The 10,422-nt window shown below is 48.7% G+C and overlaps 1 protein-coding gene across 1 annotated transcript in view; it reads left to right on the forward strand.

The window, feature by feature from the left end:
• Positions 1–2,617: 2,617 nt before the first annotated feature.
• ODAD4 (outer dynein arm docking complex subunit 4) overlaps positions 2,618–10,422 on the forward strand; it is a 47,636-nt gene continuing 39,831 nt past the window's right edge. The window contains exons 1-7 of the mRNA XM_007942138.2: positions 2,618–2,731; positions 4,865–4,996; positions 5,248–5,398; positions 5,981–6,042; positions 6,270–6,435; positions 7,794–8,018; positions 8,216–8,423. Coding sequence (XP_007940329.1) covers positions 2,618–2,731; positions 4,865–4,996; positions 5,248–5,398; positions 5,981–6,042; positions 6,270–6,435; positions 7,794–8,018; positions 8,216–8,423 — 1,058 coding nt within the window. The remainder of the gene's footprint in view (positions 2,732–4,864; positions 4,997–5,247; positions 5,399–5,980; positions 6,043–6,269; positions 6,436–7,793; positions 8,019–8,215; positions 8,424–10,422) is intronic.

The raw sequence follows: 10,422 nt of genomic DNA on the forward strand, positions 1-10,422 counted from the left end.
TGGTAGTAAGGGTGTCTTTTCCTTTCATTGGGCTTCGTATTTTGAGATAATCGTAGATTTACATGTGGTTATAAGAAATAATAAAAAGAGATTCTTTGTGCCATTTACCCAGTTTCCCCTAATGGTAACAAACATCTTGAAAAATAATAAAACAATCAGAAATTGATGCTGACACAACCAATTGACCTTATTCAGATTTCTACAGTTTTACATGTACTTATTTGTGTGTGTGTATGTGGTTAAGGACATTATTTTACTATTTATATTTTAACAAAGATTCTTTAGCTCCTACTGTGTGCCACACAATGACTTGTGGTGGTGCAATGGTTAAGTGCTCAGCTGCTAAATGCAAAGAAGACAGTTTGAACTCACCCAGGGGTTCTGCGAGGATCTACTTCTATAAAGATTACAGCCTAGAAAGCCCTATGAAGCACTTCTACTCTGCTCCATGGGTTCACTATAAGTCAGAATCACCTTAGCTTCCAGCCAAACAATATTGTTGTTGTTATGTGCTGTCAAGTCGGACCCGACTCATAGCGACCCCTCCTTGGGTTTCTGAGGCAGTATCACTACGGAAGTAGATTGCCCTGTCTTCCTTCCAAGGAGTGGCCGGTGGGTTTGAACCACCAGCCTTCTGGTTAGCAGTCAGATGCCTTAGGCATTATGCCACCAGAGCTCCTACACTAAGCATGTTGTTGTTGTTATGTGCCCTCGAGTCAGACCCGACTCATAGTGACCCCTCCTTCGGTTTCTGAGGCAGTATCACTACGGAAGTAGATTGCCCTGTCTTCCTTCCAAGGAGTGGCCTGTAGGTTTGAACCGCCAGCCTTCCGGTTAGCAGTCAAGTGCCTTAGGCACTACGCTACCAGAGCCAAACAATACACAGGCCTAAAAGGTGAACAGTCGCACCAGAGAGGTCCAGACTTCTTAGAACAATCAACCATTCCAGATCAAAAGGGTAGCATCTGTCCAGCATGAAAGCTCAGAAGTCAGAAAGGGATAGGAAAGAAGGACGAATGGAAAAGGTAAACACAAGGAGAAAGTGGGAAGAGTCTTGTTCCGTTGTGGGGATTGTCATCATTGTCAAAAACAAAATGTGTGTGAGTCCTTGAATGAAAAACCAATTTGCTCTGTAAACTTTCACCCAAACCACAACAAAAAGTTTTTTCTTTAAAAAAAAGAACCGACTCCATGGCACATGAGCCAGACAGCATGAAAATCACAGTCTTGCTGGTGGTATTCAGAACAGAAGTTTTGAAAGTAATGTGCTAAAAGGAGTTAAAGAACTACTCAGGGTGCTGGGGGAACCACCTAGTCTACCTTTAGGGGGAGGCGTTGAGAGAGTCGAGAGGGCTGTTAGGTCCTCAATAAATGTATTAAATTATTGTTAAATGAAAGGGTATTTTCCATGCTGTTGTTAGTTGCTGACAAGTAGATTCCAATGCATGGCTACCCCATGTGTGCAGAGCAGAACTGCTCCATAGAGTTTTTAAGGCTGTGACCTTTTGGAAGCAGATCCACAGGGCTGTCTTCCAAGATTCCTCTGACCAAAACCAAACCCACTGCCACAGAGCTGCTTCTGACTCAGAGCCACCCTACAGAACAGAGTAGAACTGCCCCATAGAGTTTCTAAGGCTATCAATCTTTATCGAAGTGGATTGCCTCATCTTTCTCCCACAGGGCAGCTGGCATGTTTGAACTGCCTACCTTTTGGTTAGTAGCCAAATTCTTTAACCACTAACCCACCTGTCCTTCAAGACGCCTTTGGGTGGGTTCAAAATGCCAACCTTTCAGCCAGAAGTCAGTGCTTAACAGTTTGTGCCACCCAGGGACTCCTAGTTTCCTTGCAAAACCAAACCAAACTCACTGCTGTCAGTCGGATCCGACTCATTGCGATTCTTCCTTGGGTTTTCCAGGCAGTATCACTAGGGAAGTAGATTGCTCAATTTTCCTTCCCAGGAGTGCCTGGTGGGTTTGAACCGCTAGCCTTCAGGTTAGCAGACAAATGCCTAAGGCACTAGGCCACCACAGTTGCCTTGCAATCTTATTTAAATCTTCACATCCCTGAAGGTTTTTTTATTTGCTCATTTGGCAGATGGAAAATTTAAGACTCAGAGTTGTTACTCTAGCAGGGTCACGCAATTAGGAAATGGTATTCCTCTGACTCCAAACCCAGTGCTCCCTCCCCCTGAAGGCGACACGTGGTACTTACACCTTTGCCAAGTATGCCTTATCGCTATTTGGAATTTTGCCCCTAAGCCCTTTCTTGCTTTCTTGGCTGCATACATGCGAGCCTTCTCGGTAAATTCGGGACACTTTGCAATTCCGGGGAGAACCGATGAAACGTGCAACCGCGAACACTTCCCGAGCGCGTGAGCCTTGCAGCTGCCGACCACGCGCACATCACTCCCCAGCCCAGTGCACGGTAGCACCGGCGACTGCGCAAACAGGCGGCAGTTGTACAGGGGATTCAGGTCACAACACAAGCGAGGAGCGGGGCCGGAAGTACCTCTACGACTCCCAGTTGCTAAGAGACGGGGTTTCTACTAGCTAAACAGAGGTTCTCGAGCTTCTTTTCCTCGCTTTCTCGGCTTCAGCGTCTCCAAATCCGGTGACCATGTCCGACCCAGACAATGAGGTGTTGAGAAGCACCTTTCCCTCTTACATGGCGGAGGGCGAGCGGCTCTATCTATGCGGTGAATTCACAAAAGCTGCCCAGAGCTTCAGCAACGTGAGTGGCATCTGAATCTATCAATCACCTATCACCTCTTCCTATCGATAACACTGAAATCCTAACGATGCCTGGAGGACCACATTTCAGTTAGTTACTGTTGTTTCTATTGTTGATATATGTTGATAGGCCACTGAGTAGCTCCATCAGTTACAGCAGTACCTTTGGTGATTTTCCACCAATTTCCACTTAGTTTCCTCCTGATTGTTAATAACCCATCTTTGCATTAGCAGTGTGACTCTTTCTCCTTTTTTTTTTTTTTTTTACTTAAATGTTCCCTGATTAACTGGCTTCCTTCCACAGAGCAGTCTTAGGTTCCCACCATTGGCTAGAAAATTGGCTGGGTGTCTTGTGTGTAGAAGTGATAAGTCTCTTGGCTTGCAGGAGTTCATAAAAAAGGTGGTTCAGGCCCACCCAGAGGCACTTCAGAAGACAGGCCTGACTATCTACTTTAGAACAGTCTTTGAGCATAATTCTGCTCTGACTCACGTGGGGCCTCCATGTGTCAGAGTCAACTCAGCAACTGGTCAGATAACTAACATTACTATATGTAAGCTCCGTCTTGCCCCCCTCCACACTCTAGGGCATATGAGTGCTGTTTTAGAATATTGGGCACACTACTAAATGCACTGCACACTTTTGAGGAAGATATTATTATTATTATTGCTTCATTTTACAGATGAGGAAATGGATGGTGAGTAACGTGCCCCAGATCACTAAACTAGCAAGTAGCAGAGAAAGGATTCAGACCTAAGCACTCAAATTCCAGTGCTGAGGTGCTGTACTCCCTCCTGATTAAGCTATCAGTTATTCTTACGGCAGTTTATTTTGCTGCAATTTATTTTGCGGTCCACTTCTGATTCCACGTGGAGTAGTAGAATAGCCCTCTAATCAGTCCCTCCCAAGACTCTCCCTAAAGTCAAGCTTCTCAATGGCTACCAAGAGTCTTTTGTGTCTTTCAATTACCAACCACTTTAAACCAGATATGATGGACCCGTTGGGCTCTCCACTGAGTTCAGGACCCCTGCCTCGATCTGTTCCCTTCTCTCAAATTGCTGGACTATGCATGTTTCAGGAGCTCTGGTAGCATAGTGGCTAAAGCACTTGACTGCTAACCAGAAGGCCGGCAGTTCAAACCCACCAGCCACTCCTCGGAAGGAAGGTTGGGCAATCCTACTTCCATAGTGATACTGCCTCGGAAACCCAAGGAGGGGTCGCTATGAGTCAGGGGTCGCTATGAGTCAGGGCCGACTCGACGGCACATAACAACAACAACAACAATGCATGTTTCATCCTCCAGAAACCCGGGCAAAGAGAAAAGAACACCCTGAGGGAAAGTAAAGTTGGGTGACAAGTGACCTTTTTCCAGGAAAGATAGCTGCTACTTCCTCTTCTTGGAAAAGTAGGAAGGCCTTAGAAAGGGGTGGGTACGGTCTGATGCTGCAGAAAGGATAGAACACCACAGAGCATGGTCTGATCTTCAACAGGGGAGAAGAAAGGACATGGGGAAACTGCTCCACCCTGACACTGGAACCAGAACCACAGCCTCCGTTTTCCTGGCTTTCTTGCCATGCCATCACTGTTGCTGTGTGCTGGCAAGTTGGTTCCTGGCGTCCCCATGTTAGCCTTGGAAGTCTGTTCTGAGTGTGTTGTACAACTGTTTCAGGTAGTTGAATTTGGTGGCACTAAACAGCTCCTAAGGTTCTGTTGCCTGAGTGTACCAGGGACCCCAAGCATTGGTGGAAAGCCAATATATCCATAGAATAGCATCTTATCCAGGGAGTTCTGGTAGCATAGTGGCTAAGGCACTTAACTGCTAACCAGAAGGCTGGCGGTTCAAACCCACCAGCCACTCCTCGGAAGGAAGATGGGGCAATCTACTTCTGTAGTAATACTGTCTCGGCAACCCAAGTAGGGGTTGCTATGAGTCGGGTCCAACTCAACGGCACATAACAACAGCAACAGCATCTTATCTACATCTCAACCAGCAGTTTCCACAGTACCCTATCTATGATCCATCCTTGTTCATGCTGGCCTGAAGAGTCCACTTAAGACTCTGGGGCTGGCCTTTCCAGGAGGGCATCTCCCTTGCCCTACATGGTGCCTGTCAACCCTGAGTGGTTCCGTTCTCAGGCTCTTCACCTTCAGAATGGAGACAAGAACTGCCTGGTTGCCCGTTCCAAGTGCTACCTGAAGATGGGAGAGCTGGAGAAATCCCTGAAGGATGCAGAGGCGTCCCTCCAGGGTGACCCGACTTTCTGCAAGGTGAGTAGATAAGGGGAAGGGCTAGATCATGTTTGCACCACTGACATGGCCTGCAGCAGCCGCAGGCTCTAAGTAGTTGAAGAACCAGCCAGACTGCCTTGAGTTTGATGTCATTTTCTCTTCATGGGACACTTGCCCAGATCCCTGCCCCCTGCCCCCCAAGCCTTGACCCCTGACTCAGTACCCTTCCACTCTGCCACTGCTAAGTCCTTGTCTTTCTACCTTCATTATTAGACTTCCTCTCATTCCAGGGGATTTTACAAAAGGCCGAGACACTGTACTCCATGGGAGACTTTGAGTTTGCCTTGGTGTTCTATCATCGAGGCTACAAGCTTCGGCCTGACCGAGAATTCAAAGTTGGAATTCAGAAAGCCCAGGAAGCCATCAACAACTCAGTGGGGAGTGAGTGACCTTGGTTTATGCCCTTATCTGGGAAGGCTCTTGGAATCTTAGGTTTGGGAGAAGGCCTGAGGCACAGTGGGGTAAACTGTCACCACCAGAATCTATCAGGAACCGTCCACTTGGAGGACCAGACCCTGATCCAGTGTTTCAAACACCACAGCGTCTGATTTTCCTCAAAACTGTTTCAAAGGAGGCCTATCTTTGGCCTAGTCCCTGGCTGACGCCCTCTGTGTATGCATCCAAGGGCCTTGTTCATCAGCTCAATGGCACAGGGAGGCAGGAAGGGAGCGAGACCTTGCCAGTTTTCAGATCTGTGGGTGGCCGAGTGTGGAAATGGTTCTAGACTTGAAGAACTCCCCCTGCACCCAGGGCCCTCCTCTGTTTGGAAATATGGCCACCATGGCCTTGGGCTAGTAGAAGTTTTCTAGTTACTAGAATGTTAAACCCAACAGCCTGCTCGTGGACAGCTTTGCCATAGTCTCCACCATCCCCCTGCTAAACTCAGCCATTTCCACATAAAAATATGTGATAGGTCATGCCTGGGGACCTGGCTGACCTGAACACCAGCTTTTGTCTTTGCAGGTCCTTCTTCAATTAAGCTAGAAAACAAAGGAGACCTTTCTTTCTTAAGCAAGCAGGCCGAGGTAAGGGCCTTGGTTCTGTGGCCTCATCTCTCTGAGGGGAGGACCGATGGCCACAGGACTCCAGAGGGGTCTTGGGAGTCTAGCAGACCAGGCTGCAGCCAGCATCTTTGATACACCTTGTGGTTCTGGGCCCACCGAGAGGTCCTGGAGGAGGAGGAGGAATCTGGGCCATGGCTGGGTGTGCTTAGCTTGTTGAGACTCCACTGGAGAGTGCTCTCTCTTCCTAGAATATGAAAGCCCAGCAGAAGCCACATCCCATGAGACACTTTGTGCAGGACACCAAGAGGGAGAGCAGGCGGAAGAGCTCGTTCATGAGTGAGAAGACTGTCCGCCAGCTTCTGGGGGAGCTCTACGTGGACAAGGAGTATCTGGAAAAGCTCCTACTGGATGAAGGTTTCAGATACTTGCTTTGCAAAGGGGACATGAGCCAAAAAAAAAAAAAAAAAAAATCTGGGGTGCATGCTTATGCGTGAGCCAGAGGGAAAGCCTTTGATAGAATAGCAGCTAATATGGACCCGTGGACAGGTTTGCAATCATCCTCATTTTACAGATGAGCAAATTGAGCCTCAGAAAGGTAAAATAACTCACCTAAGATCACACGCAGGTGGGAAGTGACATGGCTCAGAGGTGAGTCCAGGAAGTTCAATTTCAGAGCCAGTGTTCTTCACCACTTGGGTACCCTGGGAAGGCAAGACAGGTCTGGACTTCTTTACCACCATAATCCCTGATGGTGGTGTCCCCTGGACCCTCAGTCTATACAATGGGCAAAAGAATCCAGCTGAGAGGAGCTAGAAGGTGGGCATTAGTACTAAAACATCCTGAAACATTATCTAGTCTGTCCTTCTTTTATAGATGAGGAAACAGAGACCCAGAATGGGGAATAACTTGTCCAAGGTGACAAGCCAGTTAGTGGTGGAATCAATACCATAACCCAGGCCTCCCAATCTCTAGTGAAATGCTTTTTCCATTACGCTATGCTGTCAGTGACAAAAAATAGGGCAGAGCCTTGAAATCGGTATCTCATATAAACAGGGAGGTGGGGGTCTTGCCATAAGCTCATAAGCCTAAGCAGGATGAGTCAAATGCCTTTGCCCAGAACTGGCTTCCTATGGTCAAAAGCAGGATTCCCTGCTAGTCTGTCCCTGGGCAGCCTTTCCACTGGTAGTCTTCTCAGTGACAAGCCTGCATGCTACCCTCCCTCCAGAGGAACTACTTGGAGTTGCCTCTCTGAAGGGAAGAGGTGGCCTGAACATCACCCCAGGGCCTGCTGCAGCTTTGCTCCAAGCTTTAACCTCTGGGCAGGCAGGTAGGCAAGACTTGGGCATACCCCCTCCAGCTGCCAGCATGCACTGGCTTGTTTGGCACTTGGAGACTCAATTGGCACTGGCATCCTGGGCCTGGTCATGTGTTTAGACTCAGTCCTCTCTGAGGACACAGCTTGAAGTGAGGCATCCCAGAAGGAGAGCATTCTCAAAATGCTACACACCAGCTGTCCCATCTGCTAGCTGCCCATATCTTGCCATAAGGAGCCCCTTCACTTAGCTCTGTACCATGGGAGGGCCAACAGGAAGGCCCTGCCTCATCCTGGCCTGGATAGGCCCATGCTACTACCACACACTCTTTCTTTCCTGTTTTTTAAGAGTAGGGAGAGCTCTCCACGGGGGCCCCGGCAGCAGGGATCCCAAGCTAAGAGGAGGTGACTCCCTTCGACACCTGTTCTACTTGTCTCTTCCTGTACCCCTGCTTCACAGACTTGATCAAAGGAACTATCAAGCGCGGTGTGACCGTGGAGGACCTCATCATGACAGGCATCAACTATCTGGACACACGCAGTGACTTCTGGAGGCAGCAGAAGCCCATCTATGCCAGGGAGCGGGACCGGAAGCTGATGCAAAAGAAATGGCTGCGGGATCGCAAGCGCTGCCCCTCGCTGACTGCTCATTACATCCTCAAGAGCCTCGAGGACATTGACATGTGTAGGTGATGCCCTCACAGGGGTTGACAGGTGCCTCCAGAAGGCCTGGACCGTGGGCCTTGGCCAGGTGGGGGCAAGACTACCATAGCCTGAGCCCCTGGCCTCTGTGGCTGGCATCTTTAGGGAGGAGGGGCTGTCCCATCAGCCCTAAGGAATAAGGAGCCTGCCCTCCCCGACATACCCCCTTTTTCTCCCCAGTGCTGACCAGCGGCAGTGCTGAAGGGAGCCTTCAGAAAGCTGAGAAAGTGCTGAAGAAGGTTCTCGAGTGGAACAAAGAAGAGGTGCCCAACAAGGACGAGCTGGTTGGAAACTTGTACAGCTGCATAGGAAATGCCCAGATTGAGCTGGGGCAGATGGCGGCAGCCCTGCAGAGCCACAGAAAGGACCTGGAGATCGCCAGGGAATAGTGAGTGACCAAGGGAAGACCAAGCAACCAGGGCCCATGGGCTGGACGAGTGGGGGAGCTAATTAATTGTAAGTGTGATCAGTGTCATGAAGGAGAAGTACAGAGTCCAGTGCTATGGGGAACTGATTCCAGAAGCACTGGACTGGGTGTCGGGGAACTCACCCAGTCTGCGACAAGGCCTTGAGGCAGGAAGAAGCATAAGGCTAGAAAGCACAGGCTATAGCCAGGGGGAGGGTGCCCGAGAGGAGGCCGGAAGAAGTGGGCAGGGCGGAATCAAGGCCTTGTAAACCACAGGCTAGCTAAGAGCATGGGCTCCAGAATCAGGAGGCTTGCTCTTTGAGACCTGCACCTCTTGGCTCTGGGACCTTTGACAAGTCATGTAAACTCCTTCACCCTCAGTGTCTCATCTGTAAAATGGGTGTAAAAATAGCACCTACCTCACAATAGGGAGGAGTCCCTGGTTTAACACACTCAGCTGCTAACTAGAAGGTTGGCAGTTCACGTCCACTCCAAGGCACCTTGGAAGAAAGGTCTGGCAATCTACTTTGGAAAAACTAGCCATTGAAAACCCTATGGAACACAGTTCTACTCTGACACATGGGGTCACCCTAAGTTGGAATTGACTTGACAGCAACTATTCATTGCTTGCCGCAGCCCAATCACTGTTCTCCCTGTTTTTGCCATCTCTCTCTAGCTGGTCCCACACATCACCGTCATCACCTACCAGGGTGCCATACATCCTATTTACATTGTTAACAAGCTATCCAATCCCCTTGGTGGGCCACAAGCACCTCCTATGCATAACTCCATCCAGTCAGTCATTTGGTGAGCATTACAAAGATAATAGCTAGAAGGGCCATATTAAGTAATTTACTGCACTGCAATCACCTTGGCATAGTGCCTAAGGCTTTGACTACTAACCAGAAGGCTGGTGGTTCAAACCCACCAGCCACTTCTCAGAAGGAAGGTTGGGCAATTTACTTCCATAATGATATTGCCTTGGAAACCCAAGGAAGGGTCGTTATAGTTGGATCCCACTCGATGGCAGTGCGTTTTTTTTTTTTTTTTTGCATTCACCTTTATAGTTTCCTCACAATAATACCAACTCACAGGGATTGAAAGAATTAAATATATATCTACCATGCATATCCAGCCAATGCTGAGGCATTTCCACTTGGATGTCCCACAGGCATCCCAAGCTTAACATGTCTAAACAAGATCCCTTCTCCCTCCCACACCTCTTGCTTTATTTTGTTTTGATCTGTCTGAGCAAGTGGGGCTGGTGTGTTACTCTGTTCACTAGTTTGGCAGCACTTAGGCACTCACCATCTATCTCCTGCTAGGGGTGCTAGAGGATGAGATGTGTGCACAGTTCTCTGTTCGTTGTTCATGTGGAACAACTGAGAGTGGGTTAGGCTGGTATTGACCACTGTCTGTCATTGATTAGTTAGTGCAGAAGCAGGTGGTGGCCCTCGCCCCATGGGTGGGGCTGCAAGAGGTGCAGATAAGGTTGGGTTATGTGTGTGGAGTTATTTATTTATTTATTTATTTGTGTGTGATTTGGGTGAAAATTTACAGAGAAAATTCACGTTGCATACAGCAGTTCATACACATGTTGTCTCATGACATTGACTACAATTTACCCCAATCCAACAGCTCCCCTCCCTCTTCCTCCCAATAGTTACCTCTTCCCTGTGTCCATCCCTCCATGCACTTCTGCCCCCTGAACTGTCTCCCTGTGTTCCCAGCACCTAGTGCTTCTCTGACGAGAAATATACCACGAATGGGATGGCCTTAACAAACAGAAGTTTATTCTTACAATATGGAGGCTTTAAGTCCAAGTGCAAAGTGCCAGACTCTAGGGACTGGGTAAAAGTCCCTCAACCTTGGGGTCCCAACTCTGCCTCTTGCTCCTGGCCCACTGGAGCTATAGGTGTTTCTTCACTCAGACAGCTGCTGGCTGCTGAGGCTGAGAAACCTCAAGGTTGACAAGTGAAAA

Source organism: Orycteropus afer, unplaced genomic scaffold (assembly GCF_000298275.1).
Source record: "Orycteropus afer afer isolate SDZICR_OR568_19922 unplaced genomic scaffold, OryAfe1.0 scaffold00085, whole genome shotgun sequence".
Taxonomy (NCBI): Eukaryota; Metazoa; Chordata; class Mammalia; order Tubulidentata; family Orycteropodidae; genus Orycteropus; species Orycteropus afer.